General features: G+C 41.8%; 1 protein-coding gene across 1 annotated transcript in view; it reads right to left on the bottom strand.

The window, feature by feature from the left end:
• The window catches only part of SYBU (syntabulin), a 65,956-nt gene extending 46,928 nt beyond the window's left edge, over window positions 1–19,028 (bottom strand). The window contains exons 1-2 of the mRNA XM_058175014.1: window positions 18,847–19,028; window positions 12,852–13,062 (exon numbers count right to left, since the gene is read on the bottom strand). Of these exons, the coding sequence (XP_058030997.1) occupies window positions 12,852–13,062; window positions 18,847–18,873 (238 nt within the window). The 5' untranslated portion in view covers window positions 18,874–19,028. The remainder of the gene's footprint in view (window positions 1–12,851; window positions 13,063–18,846) is intronic.
• Window positions 19,029–20,886: the final 1,858 nt, after the last annotated feature.

The following is a 20,886-nucleotide window of genomic DNA, read 5'->3' as shown; positions in this document are numbered from 1 at the left end:
CTAGTGAAATGCTCTCCACCATTCAATTCAGTGGTGGGTTGCCCCCGGTTCGGACCGGTTCTATGAACCGGTAGTAAAACTGGCAGGAGGCTCCACCCACCGATCCTGATGTCATCAGGAAACTTCTGTGCATGTGCAGAAGTGTGTGTACGAGTGAACAAGTGTTGTCCTGTTGCGGACCAGTAGTAAAGGTAAGTAGAACCCTGATTCAATTGTAAAGATAAATTATTACTGCTTTTCCCCATTTCTTGGTGGCAAAATAAAACAATTTCCTTGAAGAAGTTTTTAAGAATGGAATGAAATAAGCCACCAGTCCCTTAGGTTTGTCCCTAAGTAATCTGAAAGTGTGCCTTAATAAAAAAAATTCTCATTACACAACAGTGATTCGGCTTAAAGGAATTGGCTTCATGCCACTTTAGCATTTGGGCTGGATCCTGTTTTCAACGCTCTGCCTTGATTCCTATGTGTAGAAAAGAAAACAGGTGATGGGGACAGGAAGGATACATAACCAATAGGATGATTGATGAGCAAAACATATGAAGACAGAAGTCAAGGTCACTGACTTGGCTTCCCAAGTAGGCACACATGACACCGACACCGGCATGGGGGATAATCACTTATCAGAAGAACTCATGCTATAAAAAAAATCAGTCATGCAGGTGACACGCAGAGGCTTAAAAGCTGAATTTATGTACAGTCTACCTCTAGAATATTCACTGGGAAACTTGCTAAATTAACAAGGTTTAGCCTCTAGCATTCACAAAATCTTAGCCCAGTGGCACATTCTTATCAATGACTTTCTTAGTAGAAACAGACGTTTGTGCCTCAGGTTTAAAACAATGAGATAAACCAGAAATAAATTTACCCATCAAAGACCTTCCTTGCTTTTTAAAAAGTCAATCTTTAGATGACAGGATGAGAAGAATTCCTGAAATGGCTTTCTTCAGAATAGCAGCTTCACAAGTTATTACATGACTGATTTGATTTGCAGAGCCCCTGTTACCCAGAGTTCTTCAATAGTGGTATAAAAAACGCCCAATATCAATTAAAGAGACATAAAATAAAAAAAAGACATATACATACAGTATGAGTGTGTAGCGGACTATATTTCCCATTACCTACTGCCAACATAGTTCTATTATAAAATATGCCATTTTTTTAATGGATCAATGAAAGACAAAGACACATCTCCACAACACAAATGAATTTGAAAAGGATAGGGGAAAAATGTTGTCCAGGATGACACATCCAACAGCAGCCATCAGCTCTGACAGCTAAATTAAATCTTGGCATCCAGTATAGCCTGTCAGGCTTCTTTGTATATTATCCCAGAGGCATCTGGCCACTGTGGGAAACAGGACGGCAGGCTGCTGCTTTGATTCCATGAATCCTTGAGAAAAAATTTTGTAGGCCAATCCTGTTCCTCATTTCTTCTCAGAAATAAACCCCATTAATGGACATAGCTTGGTGGGCGTGGCATGGCTTGGTGGGCGTGGCAGGGGAAGGATACTGAAAAATCCCCATTTCCTCCCGATCAGCTGGGACTCGGGAGGCAGAGAATAGATGGGGGCAGGGCCAGCCAGAAGTGGTATTTACCAGTTCTCCAAACTACTCAAAATTTCTGCTACTGGTTCTCCAGAACTGGTCAGAACCTGCTGAATACCACCTCTGGTGCAATGACAATAAAGTACTACTACTATGTTCTGGCAAAATTTCTACCTTGATCCCTTCCATTCTCTTGTTCCAGAATACACAGTTGCTCTGCACATACTTCTATTTATTTAATATAATTGATTTAAAAAATAACTATAAATGCATATATATCTACCTGGATAAACAGGTAGTTCTTGTTTAGCAACCACAACTGGAACAGGCAACCCAAGAGTTAAGCAAAGTGATTGCTAAGTGAAATTGTGACTGTGCTTGGGATCTTACTTCTGCTTCTCTTTGCTTTACAGCAGGGGTGTCAAACTTGATTTCATTGAGGGCCGCATCAGGGTTGTGTTTGACTTCAGAGGGCTGGGGTTGGTGTGGCCATGGTGGGTGTGGCCAGCTCGACATCACTCGTGTGATCAAATGTGTCTTTTGCTAGTAGTTTGTTTTGCTAGTACTCTGCCAGCAAAAACACAGCTCGTGAGGGGGGCACATGGCCCTCCCGGACTCAATTTTCATCTGTGATGGCCTCTTGCAGCACTGTGCCAGAGAAAATAGAGCCCAGGAGGGCCGCCCTCATGAGCTCTGCTTGTTGTGACCCAGGCAAGTAGGTAGTAGCAAAAAACAAACAAACTTTATTCGAACAGCTGAGAATTACTTCATTCTCAAGGTAGTCCAACTAAATTAAAGCAAATTCCTCCCAAACACAAATTCCTCAGTCCTATCACCAACCTTGGTCCAATTAGGCAAACTGCCAAAGGCCTTTCTTGGCAAATGTTCAGAAGACACTGATACAAAAATAAATGCAAGAAGATGAAGCTATCAACGTTGTTTTCCAGCAAAACTCAAATGCGATTGCTGGTCTTTTTTAAGCCTTATGGGAGGGGCCAATCATCTCTTGGTCCTACTCTTGATTTGTTCTCTTTGCTTAAGCTACTCTTGCCTTCTGGCAGCTCATCTCATGACTGCATTAGGAACAGGCTCCTCCTGTTACTCTGCCTCACTATTGTCAGTCTCTGGAGGCTCTGGAGTCCGCACCCCACTCCCCGATGGCCCTAGCCCCACCTCAGCCTCTGACGCAGAGCCCCCATCCGGACCATTCCCAGCCTCCAAAACTGGCCCATGCTCTTCCTCAGCCTCATCGCTGTCTGACTCCGTTGCCATCTCCGTAGGCTGCTGGCGGACCACAACACTGCTTTTGCTGGCAGGAGGCACTTTGGACCGGTCCTTCCCTATTTCCAGGACAGCCTTGCAGGCCAGATCTAAGCACTCCATGGGCCAAATCTGGGCCACGGGCCTTGAGTTTGACACCCTGCTTTACAGACTTGTGAAGGTTGTAAATGCGAGGACTGGTGGAAAAGTTACTTTTTCATCACCATTGTTAACTATGAATGATTGAGATATGAGGCAGTTGCTAAACAAGGACTACCTCTGCCTAGCAAATGCATGTGTGTGTATTAACTCATTCTTTGCAATATACTGTATAACATTTAATTAAGTGGATCTCGTGTATTCACTAGGCATCAGATTGTGTGCCATTTTTGAGGTGCAACTCCTTTGCTAAAATTAAATTACTAATCTGCAGTACAGTGAACACATAACAAAGAATAGATTGTGCATCTTATTAGAAATATCTACTGTGATAGGTTAATAATAGGCTTAGGGATCTAATACACAATATTATACTGCTGGAACATTTAAATACATTTCCTTTAGTGTCTTGCTTTCTCATTCTGGAACTATTAAGGTAAATGGCTTAACTTTTCCAAAATGAGCAAAACTTCCTTTTTATTTCATCTATTCGGAACAGCTACCTTAAAGCTCAGGTAGCCAATATGCCTCAATCTACATGAAAAATGGTTCCAAAATGGCTGCGCAACTTGATTTAAACAGAACTAATACTGGAAAATAATCTGAAGTGAACAAGCCAGCTGAATGTTTCTGGTGAATGTTTTTTCTCAGCTTGACATATGAATCCTGCAGCTGAAATCCAAACCTAAGGGTGGAAGAGGGGCGGAGGAGATAGAGAAGAGTATCTAATTCCTATTTATTCAGTTTTTCAGAATGTTCATACCCAGCAGGAAAGGGTCTGTTCGTTTGTTTTTAGTGAAATCTAGTTAATGGGATTCAGATGCAATGAGAATTGGCAACATGGAAATTTTCTCCCCTCCAACCACCCGAACAAATGTCCTAGCATAGTTCCTTCTACCAACACCTCTTTTGCAGCACAGCTGAGCCTCGATGATGCTGCCAAGGAAGGTTGGCATCAAGTTTCAACTGTGGACATATTGTGTGATCAGAACATTATTGAAGAACACAAGGCATTTAAAAACAGATTAAACCAGAACGTCAACTCTTCTGCCGCACACACCAATTCTGGATGTAGTGAAGCATCTTTTAAGTCAAAGCCTTTTCTGCCATTCATCTAGGCAGAAAAGTCCAAATTGTAATTGCAACCTTGTACACCACATCATGTTACGTCTCACCCAGCTTGGCAAGATCAAGAACATCCGTACTATGTCAATAACCCTTAATGCTCATCTAGTAGAAACACAGAAACTTGGACACTATAACAAAAATGTATCAGCCTCAGCTATGAAGATGAAAGATATTAGAACTATGTCCATAACCCTTAATGCTCATCTAGTAGAAACACAGAAACTTGGACACTACAAGCAAAAAGGTATCAGCTTCAGTTATGATGAGTTAATTAAGACAGAATCTCTTTGAGTGTTTTCAAATGCTTCTTCCAAGATTTTGATCCACCTGGATCAAATTGCTGTTTATGCATTAATTGTAGTCCTCACCTTACAACAGTTTGTTTAGTGACCAAGTTACAATGGCACTGAAAAAACATGACTTATGACTGTTTTGCACACTTAAAACCATTTCAGCATCTCCAGGGTCACATGATCAAAATTCAGACCCTTGGCAATTGACTCATATTTATGACAGCAACGGTGTCCCAGGGTCATGTGATCAGATTTTGTGACTTTCTGACAAGCCCGTGGGAAAGCCGGATTCAATTAACAACCATGTTATAATTTAATAAAACTACAGTGATTCTCTTAGCAACTGTGGCAAGAAAGGTCACAAAATGAGGCAAAACTCATTTAACAACTTTCTCCTTAGAAACAGAAATTTTGGACTCAATTGTGCACGCAGTTTCATTTGTGCAAGTGGCATGAACGCCTGCTGCTCATGCAAATGGAGCATGCGTGCATGTGCTTGTCTGCTACTCACCAGCTGCTATCTCTTGATTGTTTATTACTATATGGTTGCCTTCTTTTTCCAACCTCTCTGCAATCTCTCACACATTGGTTGCAGATCCCTCCTGACACCGCTCAAATGGTTTGGTCTATAACAGGGGTAGGCAACCCGCGGCTCTGGAGCCGCATGTGGCTCTTTCATCCCTCTTCTGTAGCTCCTTGTCACCAATAGGACTTTCAGTTAGGACAGGTAGAGGAAAAAGGATGCCATGCTAGGAGGAGACTCTATGGTGAGGGAACCAGATTTCTGGTTGGCAGAGGAAAAAGGACGCCACGCTAGGAGGATACTCTATGGTGGGGGAACTGGATGTCCGGTCAGCTCCAGAATTGAACGGGGGGGGGGGGGCCTTCTGGTTAGGATCTTTGTGGCTCTTTGAGTGTTTAAGGTTGCTGGCCTCAGTCTATAAGCATCAGAGCTGCCAATCAACATAGTGATGGTTGGGCATTCTGGAGATTGTCATTCCAGTACATTTAGTGGTTAACAGATTGGGGACAGTGGAGGACTTTATTTAAAATGCTGAACACTATCTCTAAACATCTTCATGAACATTTTGCAAGCCAATATTATTTTTATCATTTTTTTTTCATGTGTGGGCCACAGTTATGTATGAGGTCACCTGCCAAAGAACAGATATAAAATGCAAGTCAAAAAAACATTCAATTACAGAATTCAGCAATGTTACTTCCTCTAAAAAGCATTGCCTGAGGCCATATCCTCAGGACTAGAGCTGAAATAGCATGAGATGCAGATGAGACAACAACTTGCGATGCTAAAATTGTCAGGCACAAATAACCAGGAGGATTCACTTAGTTCAATGCACAGAAAAGGTTATTATTGCTACCTATGCATAGGAATCTGGTAACTAACAGTCAAAGCTACATTGGCAGTAGAGATAAGGGTCAATAGAATTCATGAGGAAGGGAGCTAGACTTAGATCTCTTGTGGGAGCGTAAAATGTTCCAAACTGATGACACATTTAACTCTGCCCTCCAGCTCAGCCTGTTTCTCTATTAAAATTTAGAACTACTTCCATCTATTACACAAATACCTAGGGCAATGCAACCCTATATTCTGGAAGATACAAAGGTAGGTTATATAACATTGCTCAGCAACTGAAACTATTTCTTTTATACTAGAACTGTGATGAGTTAATCTAGATTGATTGCCGTCCAGAGGTAACTATTCAGTTCACTGGCTGAAAAGCATCATAAATGTGATAACTAGCAAGTTTCAAAGTATAAGCAACCAATTTGCATTCTGTCACAGACACATTACCATCTGAAGCAATTATCTAAACTGGGAGCGAATGGCATGATTTTCTCATATTCTTACAGCACATCTGTCTATATAATTTGGTATGTTTTAAGTAATCTTCATTTTAGCTCCTGCATACTTCCCATTTGAAGCCATAGTAACCATTTTGCAAGATTTACCATGTTATGCTTATACGTGGACCTTGTTCATATTCATCAAGTATGCTTTTCTGTTACAATTTTATAGTGATACACAATAGTCTATATTATTCAAAGTCAAATGGTACATGTTCTGGAAATAGTGCTATCCTAATTTGAATTTCACAGAATACTAAAAAAAAGCATTACTTGCAATATATTTTCTATACTGGACTACTGAAAAATAGGTGGCTATTACAGAATCAAATTAATGGCATTTTGTTCGTGTTGATTTGGAAAATTTGGGATGTCCAAATCAGTTCAGAACAAATACCTAATTGGATCAGCTTTGATTCATATTAATTATGATCTTTAAAATATTAATGTGGAAAGCATCCAGATCAGTTTGAATTTATTTAGACTCATTTGATTTGAACTGGTTTGCATCAATTCAGAAGGCTAAACAATCATCCAGGCCTTGGATGACTTCACTGAGAAGGAATAATTTCCACTACCAGGAATTATTTAGTAGCCATTGCTCTTTCCGAAGAATTCCTGGAGGGACTTGTTTGGTATTTCCACCACCTTTATTCATTCTTACATTCTTTGGTAGAAGCCATTGTAATTAAAGAGACAGAAAACTATGTATACTTGCAACATACATATTAAAGAGTCACTTCTGCTTTGTCATATTTCTCCTTTGGCAAGACTTTCCAAATCTTACTTGTATGGAACCAGTACTCCTTGCTATGTTGTTATTATAAAAGAATGCCTCCACTTACTGTATGCCATTTGTATGTAATATCTTTCTGTTCATCCTCAAGTATCTCAAGGTATCACACAACGCCACCAAATTAATCCTCACAGCAACCATGTAAGGCAGGTGAGGCTGAGATCCTTCCAGTAAATTTCACAGTGAAGTTGGATTGAACTAGGCATTCTCCAGTTCTAATCTACTAATCCAGCACTGGACAACCTGTAGGGGTCTGGATGTCAGTGAAATATAAACTCATCCTTCCTATTTCTAACATGTTGGTTAGGTTTGCTGGATAACATTGGACATTCAATACTAGCCAGGGGACCATTCATGCCTCATCCTTGCCTAAGCCTTAAGGCTATGCAGAAATTTGATTCTAATCTCCAAAATGAGCTTTGAAGACCCAGGAATGCAAACAAACATCTATTTGCAACACAGTTGTCCTTTTTGCAGGATCACAAGGGTACCTTCCACATTTATAAATTTTTAAATATGCTACTGACAGTATTATGATCGTGTTCTAAAACAGGGATCACCAACCTTTCGGACCTCATAATTCATAATTTTAAATCCTGCGGACCACTAATATTTATTTATTTATTTATTAATCACATTTATATACCGCCCTATCTCCCGAAGGACTCAGGGCGGTTCACAGGCAAGTAAAAAACATATAAATACAAATTAAAATAACAATTAAAAAACTTATTCTAAAAGGCCGAATTATTAAAAAGCAGTATAAATAATAAAACCCATTAAAAACCAATATAAATTTAAAATCTAATCCAGTCCTGCGCAGATGAATAAATGTGTTTTAAGCTCACGACGGAAGGTTCGGAGGTCCGGAAGTTGACGGAGTCCTGGGGGGAATTCGTTCCAGAGGGTGGGAGCCCCCACAGAGAAGGTCCTTCCCCTGGGTGTCGCCAGACGACACTGCCTAGCTGACGGCACCCTGAGGAGTCCCTCTCTGTGAGAGCGCACGGGTCGGTGAGAGGTATTCGGTAGCAGTAGGTGGTCCCGTAAGTAGCCCGGCCCTATGCCATGGAGCACTTTAAAGGTGGTTACCAAAACCTTGAAGCGCACCCGGAAGGCCACAGGTAGCCAGTGCAGTCTGCGCAGGATAGGTGTCACACGGGAGCCACGAGGGCATTCTGGACTAACTGCAGCCTCCGGATGCCCTTCAAGGGGAGCCCCATGTAGAGAGCATTGCAGTAATCCAGACGAGACGTCACGAGGGCGTGAGTGACCGTGCATAGGGCATCCCGGTCTAGAAATATGATCTGTCTAATGACCGGCTGGGTGGGGATGGCTAGGCTGTCATGTGACTGGGTGGGCGTGGCCAACTCGATGTCACTCACGTGGAGGGGTGCCTCACCAGCCTCTACTCGCCCCTCCCCTCCCAGCCACTCCTTGCCTCCCCAGGCTCCTTAGGGCCCCAACAGGAAGCAGTTGTTGGAGCTAAGCAGCCACCACGAGAAAGAGTTGGCAAAACTGCTGGCTCAGTTCAAATTGGATCTGACCAAGAAGGAGGCTCAACAGAAGCACCTCACTGAGGACTATGACTATAGGCTTTCCAAGCAGAGGGAAGACCTGCGGGAGTGCAAGGCTAGGTACCGGCACCTGGAGGCTCAGCTGACTGAGATGGTCAGCCAGTTCCAGGCCATCAAGCAGTCCCACTGGAACAAGGCCATCTCGCTCTTTGTCACTAGCAGCACTTCATTCTAGCCTTTGCCCAAAGCCCCATACCAGGAGGCTGAAGCAGACCCCAAGTTGGAATTTCTGCCCCCAATTTGGGGTCACAAAAAGACCCCAAAGGGGGAGACTCACTCACAACCATTCATTGCATGTATCCGGCCTAGGGACCATAGTTTGAGGACCCCTGATTTAGTGCAATATAAAAAATGCAAATAATTTTTCTGCAGACCACCAAAATTTTCTTGCGGACCACCAGTGGTCCATGGACCACCAGTTGGTGACCACTGTTCAGTTTCCTTTCAGAAACTGAATCCACAGCACCTTTCAAAGCATCTACAAAGAAGAGAAGGATATTCTCTCATTTGCATACTACAGCTACCAGAATCATCTCTGCTGACAGATTTGATCATTATTATTTTATTATTATTATTATTTATTAAATTTTTATACCGCCCTTCTCCCAAAGGACTCAGGGCGGTGTACAGGTGGTGTATCATTGACTTAGAATGGGTTAGGGTTTGTTTCTGATGGATCATCAATATTAATGAGTTAAATATGTTAAACAGCATTAACAGATTATAAAATCAGAAATTTGTAATTCCTTCCATCCTGATGCCCTTGGGCAGCAACGTTTATCCCCTAGCCAGGAAGGGCAATCTGGAATCTATTAAGCTGGTGAAGGCTGGATAAGCCACATATTTTATACAATGTGACCAAAGAACATCAAACATCTGTCGACAATGTGTAAACCCCAGCAACATTTGTGAAAGAGCTATGCCATCTTTTCAGGCTGACTTTAAAATAATTGTCTACTAATTCAAATAGCAGTACGTGGTTTTAGCCAGTGGAAAATTTCATCCACAATTATTTTAGCTCTACTGCAGGTACTGAAGCATAACAGCACTTGGAAGAAGAAAGCAATAAACAAGCTGTGCCTCTTGGGAAGCATGTTTTTGACAAACTAAATGATAGTTATCACTCATCAAACCAACGGATTCTCCCTAAGTTTAATAGGCAAAGAATGGAAAAATTGCCCCAAGTGACTCTATAAATAGTTAAGTTTTTGATGGTATTGATAGTTCAATATTTGAAATTGGTAACGTTTGAATAATTATTTCTGGCTTTTCCAGTCACAGTCTTATTAAGTAGGCATCAATGGGTGAAAAACCCTGTAGAAAAAGATAATGAATGGCAAAAATGCAATAAAAAAAGAACTTGGAGGATGTTTTGCCCATAGACGAGTATCTGTGGATGGTGGGGGATTAAAGACCAAGATGGTGGATGCAATTGCATAATCAAAGCCCTGCTCCTTTGCATATGCACCAATTTGTGGACATCTCTTCCCAGGCCTTCCAGAGTTTTAAAAAGACTCTACCATAGTTATTATATGTAGCAGAAAAGCATGCAGCGCTAGGGAGGAGTTTAGTGAGTCATCAGCCTAGAGTCATTATCTTACCACAAATTACCCAAATCCAACCCCTCTTGAATACCATTGACCCTTACCTGGCACCAATTAAGTATTGCTCATTAGTTGACTAGATTCTTGTTTACAAGATTGAGCAACAAATCTTCTGAACTGAAACTAATGTGTGACCTTGATCCTTCATGACTGACCTTGTGGCCTTCAATTCCTAGGATTTTCAGTTAATACCCCCTTCCACGCATCTAGAATTGGTTGGCTAAGGCTGGTCTATCACCAAATCCTTTGCAGTTTTCTATTTTGGGGAGAAGGCAACGTGGTAAGTATGACGCTGTGGACCTTTCTCATGTCACTAAGAAAAAAAAAATATGTGTGCAAACTAACATTTGGACCATTTCTTATCATCTGGGAAAAGAGAAAAATAGACTCCGTTGTCACCATTTGGTTAGTAGGAATCTCGGAGAAAGCAGGAGATGATCCTATAAAAATGTGAAGACAAGGAAGAAGTTGACCCAATGGAATGGGAAGACGCAGCTAAGAGACCTGGGTTAGGAAAAAGGAAAAGGTTCTACATCAGGGGTAGGATTCACTTACCTTTGCTACTGGTTTGCAAATGTTACCTCCACACAAGCACAGGACCTTCCGCGCACGCGCAGAATGTCAAAAATGGGACATGATTATGTCTGGGTGGAGCCTCCCATCACTGCCACCAATTTGCCCGAACCGGATAAAACTGGCTGAATACTATCACTGTTCTACATATGCATGTTTGAATATGGGTATCAGAGAGGTATCAGTAGTAGGTGTCTAGGGAAGGATACTCAAATGAGAAGAAGAAAGATTTCTGCATTCAAAGAGATGGTCTACTGTTTCGAGGCTCAAATCTCATGCCTATTGGGCAACTTCTTTACAAATCTTTCTTTCTGTGAAATAGATTGCACAGATGGGCCACAAATGGGCAAATGGCTGGATTCAAATTTGTTGGTCTGCATCTCAGGGCTCTGCTCTTATCTTTTGGCATGTATCCAGATTCCTAGACAAATTACTTGATTTGACAAATAGTTTGACCAGTTTTCCCTTCTATGAAATGGGTGTTTTATACAAGCCACGCCCATCACAGCAACATTAATAGCACTTGCTTACACTTCCAAATGTGCCAGAATGGACTTTTCTGTCGGAAACTGGAAGTAAATGCTGGTTTCTGACAAATTCATTGTAAATTATGATTATGTAACCATAAGGCACTGTAAACAGCTGTAACTGCAGGCTACAGCTATGTCCAAAATATAGTCATGTGACTGCAGGGGGTGTTGGAATGAAATCTGGACCATCACTGAGCCCCCCAAGACCATTACCAAAACAACCTGTTTGAATCAATCAGACACTAGGGAGATAAAGGGGGACGGAGGATCAGGGAAAGGGGAAAGTAGGCAGATTCTGTACACAAACCTCAGATCTTTTCCCCTATCTTGTAACCATTTCTTTTTAAATGAGCAAGATGGGAAAAGCCTGAAATACATACCCTGTGTTTTCCCCAAAATAAGACCCGGTCTTATTTTTTTTTTTTTTTTGCCACCAAAAAAGGCACCAGGTCTTATTTTTGAGAATGTCTAATTACTGACTCATCTCACAGTGGTGGCACTGAGAGCCCTACCAGCAGGAGCCCACTGCCAGCCCACTTCTTCTATGGCCGTTTGCCGCTACTCGTGTGCATTGTCTCCAGGCTCCATTTTGCCGTCAGAGGCCTTCCAGAAAGCCCTCAGCAGCTGATAAGAGAGCTCTGGATTGGAGGCCGGGGGCGACGCATGTGAGCAAGCAGACGCAGGAGAAGTGGACCTGCAAGACGAGGCAGGTGTCGGGGTATGCGAGGCCTGGGGCCCCCTGCCAGAAAGTGACTTGGAAAGTGAGGGGGAAGGGCCATCAGGACTTACCTCGGGAGCACCGGCTTCCCTGGCTCAGCTCCAGGAGCCAGAGGCAGGCCAGGTGGAGGAAATAATGAGGCCTCCGTCCCCTGACTCTTTCCTCCCCAGGCCACGCCTCCAGACCCGGCTGATGGCAATCAGGCCTGGCTGGACCCTAGGTTTCGTAGGCAGGAGAGGCGGGAACAACAAAAGCAGGGGTGGGGCAGGCCTAGGAAGTGCTGAGTCATGGAGCCACACCCCACAGGATATAAAAGCAGCAGGGCTGCTATACCACTTTGTGGCAAGCAAATCAACTGCTTAATTAGAGCTGAAGTATTGTTTGTTCCTGGTTGACTCATTGGCATCAAGAGAGATAACAGAGACACTTGGCAGACACTCGCTAGTTTGCTGCCAGAGCTGATAGTTGCCGGCTAATTAAGTCATCGCTCGGACTGAGGCGAGGGGGACAGAACAGATAAGTAGGGCAGTTCCACCCCCCCATCCACACTCTAGCTTTTTACCCATGCTCCTTGCTCCACTGTGTGCACCCCAGAATGGGCGGGGTCTTAACTAAGGCTTATTTTGGGGGTAAGACTTATATTGGGCACACATGTAAAAATCAGATCGTATTTTCAGGGAAACAGGGTAAATGAAAGTTGCATGGGGGGGGTGGGGGCTGGATTAGAAGACCACTAAGACCATTCAGTGTTGATAGTATAAAAACAGCCATTTATCCTAATTGATGTACATTCTTTCTTTAATACCTGAGCAAAAGCTGTTGCTGCTGATTGTCCTGGCAGACCCTCCAGATGAGCTTAAAGGGTTGAATTCTTTGCTTTCCTCTTCAGAAAAGGGGGATTCGGATGCTGGAGACACCTTCTGGTATTGGAAATGTTGCTGGGGGAGATGAGGCCGAAGTACCAGGCGAGGAATCCGGCTGCGGCAAAACTCCTTGTCCTGCATCTTGTGATCCTTCTAAAGGGAAAAGAAAGTAGTGTCACTAGTACAGATGATACTACCTAGCTGGGTAATGGGTAACTTCTATGATCAAACTACCACATTCAAAGAGCCCTGAGAATTCCACAGTTCATATCAGAGCTATAGATATACATTGAAAGTTGGAAAGTTGGATCAATCCCTACTGTCCAAAAGGTGCTTTTTCAGGAGGCAACTGGACTTCCTTGTTTTTTTCTTTTGAAGACGTTTCACTTCTCATCCAAGAAACGTCTTCAACTCTGACAGGATAGTGGGGTATGGAAGGATCTAAAAGATATTTAGCTCTACAATTTGGGACAAACACCCACTGAATGGTGTGGGAGTAGGAATGGATTTCCAGAGGAAAAAATTGCAGACTATAAGAAGCACTACTCAGGTGACCCTGAGGACACAGATAAATGTCCAAGTGCTTCAACAACCCGCTAAAAGGATTCAGATGACCAGCTGTCTGCAAGGAATATAAATCCTTCCATTCCCCACTATCCTGTCAGAGCTGAAGAAGCTTCTTGGATGAGAAGTGAAACGTCTTCAAACGAAAAAACAAGAAAGTCCAGTTGCCTCCTGAAAAAGCACCTTTGGGACAACCATGACCTGGATGACTGAGAATCTCTACAGACTATCAATTCCTACTGTTTCCCAGACCCACTTACACCCATGTCCCAACAAATAATCTGACATCAGCAGAATGACTGTTGTCATCGTATTTTATCCAATGAAAACCTGTGCAATTAGCACTCTTGTTGAAAACAGTAAACAATATGGCTTGGGGTTAATGAGTGCCTTTTTGCATGCATATATACATGTAGACTACATTCTGAGCACACATTCAAAACTATTGAAACCAGTGATGATGTTCTGCATCATTGAATGCAGAGAAGGCCTTTGATATGGTACATTGGCAATTTTTAAAATAAATCCTGTGTGGATTTTCTTCTTGCTTTAATTGAATTAATACATTGTATTATATTACCTTTGCTAGGGTTATTGCAAATGGTATTAGTTGTTCATTTAGCAGGATACTTTATCACTTGTAAAATACCTCCTTTATCTCTGATTTGTAATACTGAAACAATTGGTCTGTTATCAAACACAGGAGATTTTCAGTACAACAATATTTGAATTGAATACAAATTATTCATACATGTTATACTGTATTATATCTTATTCAGGGGTGAAATCCAGAAGGTTCTAACAGGTTTTGGAGAACCGGTAGTGGAAATTTTGAATAGTTCAGAGAACTGGCAAATACCACCTATGGCTGGCCCCAGAGTGGGGTGGGAATGGAGATTTTGCAATATCCTTCCCCTGCCATGTCCAACAAGCCATGCCCACAGAACCAGTAGGGAAAAATTTTGGATTTCACCCCTGATCTTATTGCATCTTATTTATGACTACCTATTTTTCTACACCAATATTTACAGTTTGATAATTTATCAGATTACTTAATTAACTGAAGTTCCATATCCTTCTTATAGACTCTAATATTTCTATAACAATTTGTAATAGTTGGCTTTCAATGACTGCTTGAATTCTGTAAATATTTATTCCGAGGAAAGTTTCTTTATTAGTGGATATAAACATATTTTTGATTGTACACAAATAGCTATAAATCCTATGGTAAAAATATAATGTAAAAATGATTATTACTTCTATGTAAAAGTATTCCTAATCGTTAAAAATGGGTTGAGAAAATATTAAATTTTGCCCTTTTTTATATACAGAAAGAGCAACCTTCTAGGTTTTTAAAATCTACTTCGCAACTATGATATAGTAACTGAATCACCTCTGATTTTCAGCTATGGTCAAGGGGCCTATTCAGTATTTTAACTTTGCTATGGAATGTAAGTGATTAAATTAAAAGAAACATACACTATGATCATAATTAGAAAGTTATTGTGTGACCTGTTCAACATTATTGGGCAGTTTATATCTATTTCCACCTCTCTATTCACTAACCATTCTTACATTAGAGGCTTGGAGGCACATTTGGTGCCCACTAAAATTCATAATTCATGAATTCATAAAATTCATCATCACTTCAATGGTTTTCAGAAAGCCTTAAAGACTTGGCAGTTTTCCAGGTTGGATGGAGTCCCTCGTTTAACATGTTTTTGTCTGTGATTATATATAGAGGGAATAAATCCCATTTTATTTACTTATTTTGTATTGTGTTTTCATCTATTTACAATTTGTTATATTGTGAACAGCCCAGAGTTGATTTGAAATTGGGCAGCACCCAAATATAAATAAATGAATTTGAGACAGAAACGTATTTTTGATCCTTACTCCCAAGACTAACTTGTATTCCTGAATGATCCCAGTTCGAAAATAGGTATGGAAATTGTGGTCAGCTACAGGTATTAATACTTCAAATCAGCTTTTTGCCAATATCTGAAGTGGCTTTTGAATTGCCTAAAGTTAGAATTAGAATTAGAATTAGAATTCAGTTAAAGGATATTGTTTTTACAACTGTTTCAAAATGTTCCATATTACTATCAATATTTTCCATGTTTTGATGATGCCATACCTATATTTTTCATACACAAAGAGTATTGCAAAGGTGAGTATTAATTATTTCCAAGAATTCTGGAATAAACAATTGCAATATTCAATTGCAATATAAAAGATTCATTGATAACAGTCTTAAAGCTTTATTTAATGATTCTCATTTATCATTTTTCTTCTAATTTACTGGAAATCCCAAAAAATGTTTAGGAAACTTGGCAAACAACATCATTTAATTGGAAATATAAATTAAGCAGGAATACACATTCATTGATTGGGTTTGTCCCATGACAGATCTTATTTTGGTTTAAAAAGTATTTTTTTAAAAAATATCAATTATGGATTTATTAAGAATGGGAGTGAGGGGACAAATAAGTCCAGTTTTATGTGTTGGGAAGCTAATGTGATTCCATATTTACAGTTTTGAATCACCAATATGCATTTGCTTTCAGTTTACCAACTTCCTTACTATCAATGTAACTGAATGATCAATCAATGTATAATCAATAAACAGAGCTGTGTTTAAGAATTAGGCTGAATGATTTCCTATATGTATTTCTCGTTTCCTTTTTTTTCTTTCCACTGCTTGTAACAGTGTGCATGTCTTTTGTGTTCCATATCTTCTTTTGTGAATTAATTATTGTAATCATAATTAATTAAATTTAAATTAAAAATTAAATTAATGTTTTTATTAAAGCAATAACTTTATTTTCTTCAAAGAGAAAAAAAGAAAAGTTTGTGGCTCACCAACAGGATGAGGGTTTTCCATCTATAGGAGCCACTTTCAATCCTTAAACATTTTCAGACATCTTTGAAATAACAGAGATGTAGCTAAATCAGCCTTCCCCAACGTATTCCATAGCAGATTCCTTAGCTCAGTGATTCTCAGTGGTGATAATTTGAAGACGTGTGGACTTCAACTCCCAGATTCCCCAACCAGCATATGTTTGCTGGAGTTGGTCCATACATCTTCAAGGTGCCAAGGTTGAGAAACACTGTCCTATCCAATATAATTGAGACAGGTCCAACTCCAACAAACACACCTGAAGAGCATCATATTGTCAAGTGTATTTGATGTACCCATGACAGACTAAGGCTAGAAACAAAATGGTTTCATAATCTATCATAGTAATCCCATAGGTAAATCTCTGAGCTAAATTTGACTCCTGTTGACACATTCAAGCTGTTTTCTTCATAGCAGTACAGAAATGGTCCACCATGGCTTTCACGATGTTTTCACAACCCCCCCAGTTTAGGTTCCAGATCTAGACTTTTCTCTTTCCCACTTGATCTAGTTTAACATTTTAAAGACTGGGTGAGGTTGGCCTGGTGTTTACCCCTAGTCAACTAGAACTGATTTTAGGTGGATCTTAAGCATTCATTCCATTAGTAACTTTGGCATTGGACTACTGGATGCTTTAATAAGTCAACTCAAAATTGATAAATATGACAAATTTGCATAAAAAAGGGGTCGATGAACATGTTTATCATATTAGTAAATAAATAAACAAACAAACAAACAAGCTGAAACTCAGGGGCTGCCATGGTTAAGAGCTTCTCTAGTAGTTCTCTCCAAATGTTAATGCAACTAACAGGGTAATAGTTCTGTAATCTTAGTCTTCATTTCATCAATTCCTTTATTGAATTATCATTGAATTTAACAATCAATCATTATCACTGTATCATTACTATAATATTATTATCAATCATTCATTTACGTTTCATTAAATCAAGTGTAATTTCTGTCTAATTTTGGGAGTAGGCCTTTTGGCACATGATCAAAGCCAAGAGCGGTCTTTGAGTCTACTGAGTTATGAACGTCTGATAGGGAAACCACTCATGACGGTGCTCCAATTGATGATATGGCCTTTCATTGATGGTCAATCTTTGGGCAAAGAATTGTTGTAACATCCAAAAACCTCTTAGGCTTTATACAAGGATCTGATCAACCTACTGTCCTTTAGCTCTTCTGCAGTAAATCCACATATATTTCAACCCACCTCGGAAAACAAAAAATCACATTATATTAATTGGTCTTGGCTTTGTTTTCTTTGGAAGGGGATCTATTTCGAAATGAACCCCAATGTCAGATGCAAAGAAGGAAGATAAATTAACCTTTCAAAAGAAACTGCTTCCCGAATGACGGTAATGAATATATTATGCTAGGCATCAGCTGGAAGAGGGACTCAAAACACAATTATCAGAGAGAGAGAGAGAGAGATAGTCCTTCTCTGTCTCTTCTCCACCACTCTGGAATCCCAAAAGACTCACCGGGAAAGGGGTGGGAGACAATCCAGCTTTGAGCTGATGTAATATGTTGAGCTTCATTCTCTACTCCCCTTTCCCCCCACCCCCACCCCAACCCGTGTACCTTTCTGAGCTTTGGGCTGACGTTATTTATTTTTGAGCTTGATCCCACCCACCCATTCTAGAGAAAGATCCGCAGCACAGGCAGTGCCGTATAAAATGATGTCAGCCTCCTTATGTATGTGTGTATATGTGTGTGTAGTTGCATGAAGGATGCACACCTTCAGCTGGGGAGAGATCAGGATCAACTTCTGCCCCATAAGGGTGTCCTGCAGCCCATCCCCTACCACCACCACCCAAATATTCAGTCTCCCCATCCATCCATCCATCCATCCATCCATCCATCCATCCATCCATCCATCCCATGCAGTCTCCCATGCAGGGACGAGGGGCTGATAAATACGATCGAGGGGGGACGAGAATAGCCCCCTCCCTGGCATTTAACGCCGCTTCTCGAAGGGCATTTTTGCATGAACGGAGGGGGGCGGGTTGGTGTGTGTGTGAGATGAAGCAGAGATGAAACCGATGTCTCTTCCACCCCTATATATTATACAGTATATAGGGGTGTGCTTAAGAGCACCAGCGTGCCTACCGTCCCTGTCCTAATGTTCCCTTTAGTTGTATTCATTTTATGCATTCAATTCCTGCTTATACTTATATATATTATTTAATATGTATTTGACAAAATAAATAAATAAATAAATAAATAAATAAATAAATAAATAAATAAATAAATAAATAAATCAATCAATCAATCAATCCACGCGATTGCCCACTCCAAAGAACGTATGCACGCGCGTACCTCTGGGCACGAGTCTTTAGGTAGCTTAGACGCATACAGACTGGGCGGGTTGGAAAGGAGATTTGGCTACACCTGGTTTTTCTCTCACTCTGTAAATCCTCCCCACCCTTCAATTCCTCCTCTCCATCCCCCCCCCCACCCCGTCTTACCTTGCAGCTTTCCTTGAGGGGCCCCATCTCGCCTTGGCCTCGGCGGTGACAGCCAGCCGGGGCTGCTGGCGGCGCGAAGGAAGGTTGAGGACAGAAACCGGGTCGCTCTGCCAATGCCGCAGCCGCCTCCCAAGCCACCCGAACTCGTGCTTGGCGCTCCGCAGCCCGAGCTCCGGCCAGCCCCCCGCCTTCGCCGTCCCCTCGCCCCGCCCTGACACGTGGAGAGTCCGACTCCGCCGCTGCTGGCTGTTGGCTCGCGTCAGGCGGGGGGCTAATGCTGGCTCCGCTGGGGCTGTGGAGATCGCTGCTGCCGGGGTGTGTTTGTGTATGGGTGGGGGGGGGAGAGAGAGACGCCTATTGACACAGCGCCTTCTGAGATAAAAGAAGGGGGTGCGCAGATTTTTTTTTTGGGGGGGGCTCCTCAGTCTGGGAAGGCGGTGGCAACGCGCAGAGCGGCTGCCTCTTAATTTTTCTTTGCGTCTCGACGCCCCCCCCCCAATTTAAATTCTTGGTTGCCCCTCCCCACTTGTAGCTGGCTTCCCGTGTCTTTTCGGCAGGTGAGAACCAACGGGTGCTGGCAGTGGGGTGTCCCGTGAGGGTGGGGGGAATCGTTTAAGGTAGGGGTTTCCAAATCTTGGCCACTTTAAGCCTGGCGGACTTCAACTCCCAGAATTCCCCAGCCAGCAAAAGGCAAGTAGTCCTCGCCTTACAACCGTTCATTTAGTGACCGTTCAGAATGACAAAAAAAGCGACATCTGACCACGTTTCGTGCTTACCACCCTTGCACCGTCCCTGTGGTCCCAGGATCAACATTGCAGACGCTTGGCAACTGGTTCATATTTATGACGAGTTCAAGTGATTTTCGTTTGCGACCTTCTGACAAGCAAAGTCAATGGGGAGCCCAGATTCACTTAACGACCATGTTACTAACTTAACAACCGTAGTGATTCAGTTAAACAGCTGTCCCCCCGAAAAAAATGCCGTAAAATGGGGCAAAATTTATTTAACAAAGCTCTTGCCTAGCAACAGAAGTTTTCAGCTCAGTGATGGTCACAATGTGAGGACTACCTGTATACGACATGCATTAAAAAGAGGTGGAGTGGATTGTGACTGCCTTCGGGAACTCTTTAATAACCCCCTTTCCCCCACCCACCCACCCAATATACTCCTGAGTATATTCCCTCTGGGCTGGGAATCTAAGCAGGGTAAGTCTTGATTAACCCTTAGAGAGGACAGCTCAGGCTGCAAGGAAAATAAAGATTAATTATAGAGAAAATACAGATTATACCTAGAAGGAGGAATGGGCTAAGTCTGACAGAATAACAGCATGGTTGTGTCCATGGTAATCTTACTATTAAAGGGTGCTTACTTATATATTTAATTTGTGGCAGCGGTGAAATTCAAATTTTTTTACTACTGGTTCTGTGGGTGTGGCTTGGGCATGGTGTTGCTTGGTGGGTGTGGCAGGGGAAGGATACTGCAAAATCTCCAATCCCACTGCACTCCATGGGAAGGATACTGCAAAATCTGCATTCCCACCCCACTCTGGGACCAGTCAGAAGTGGTATTTGCCGGTTCTCCGAACTGCTCAAAATTTCCGCTACCGGTTCTCCAGAACCTGTCAGAACCTGCTGAATAGCACCCCTGTTTTGTGGGTGCTATTTGATTGTGGCTGCAGTTACACGGGATTGTTCATCAGGAAAATTGCAAATACAGTGGTATGAAAAATTGCTTGGATCTTGCTTGAACAAAAGCTCTCCTCCATTAAAACAGACCCTCTCTCCACGTAAGCCTGGGGGCGGAGAAATGCTGCTTTAAGAAACCCATTCAACTAAATGGATGAGATTCTTGATCATATTTTCTCAACCTCATGGAAAAGCTAAAAAGAGTTTGACTGTTTTAATGAATAGCAAAGAACTGCTAAGCGTGGTTGGAAACACTTCTTATCAACCTCACCTCATTCCTAAGAGGTCTATAAGGGGCGTGCATAAGAGCACAAGAGTGCCTACTGTTCCTGTCCTATTGTTTCCTTTCTTTATA

This window comes from Ahaetulla prasina, chromosome 3 (genome assembly GCF_028640845.1).
Source record: "Ahaetulla prasina isolate Xishuangbanna chromosome 3, ASM2864084v1, whole genome shotgun sequence".
Lineage (NCBI taxonomy): Eukaryota > Metazoa > Chordata > Lepidosauria > Squamata > Colubridae > Ahaetulla > Ahaetulla prasina.
This window is presented reverse-complemented; position numbering and strand designations above follow the sequence as displayed.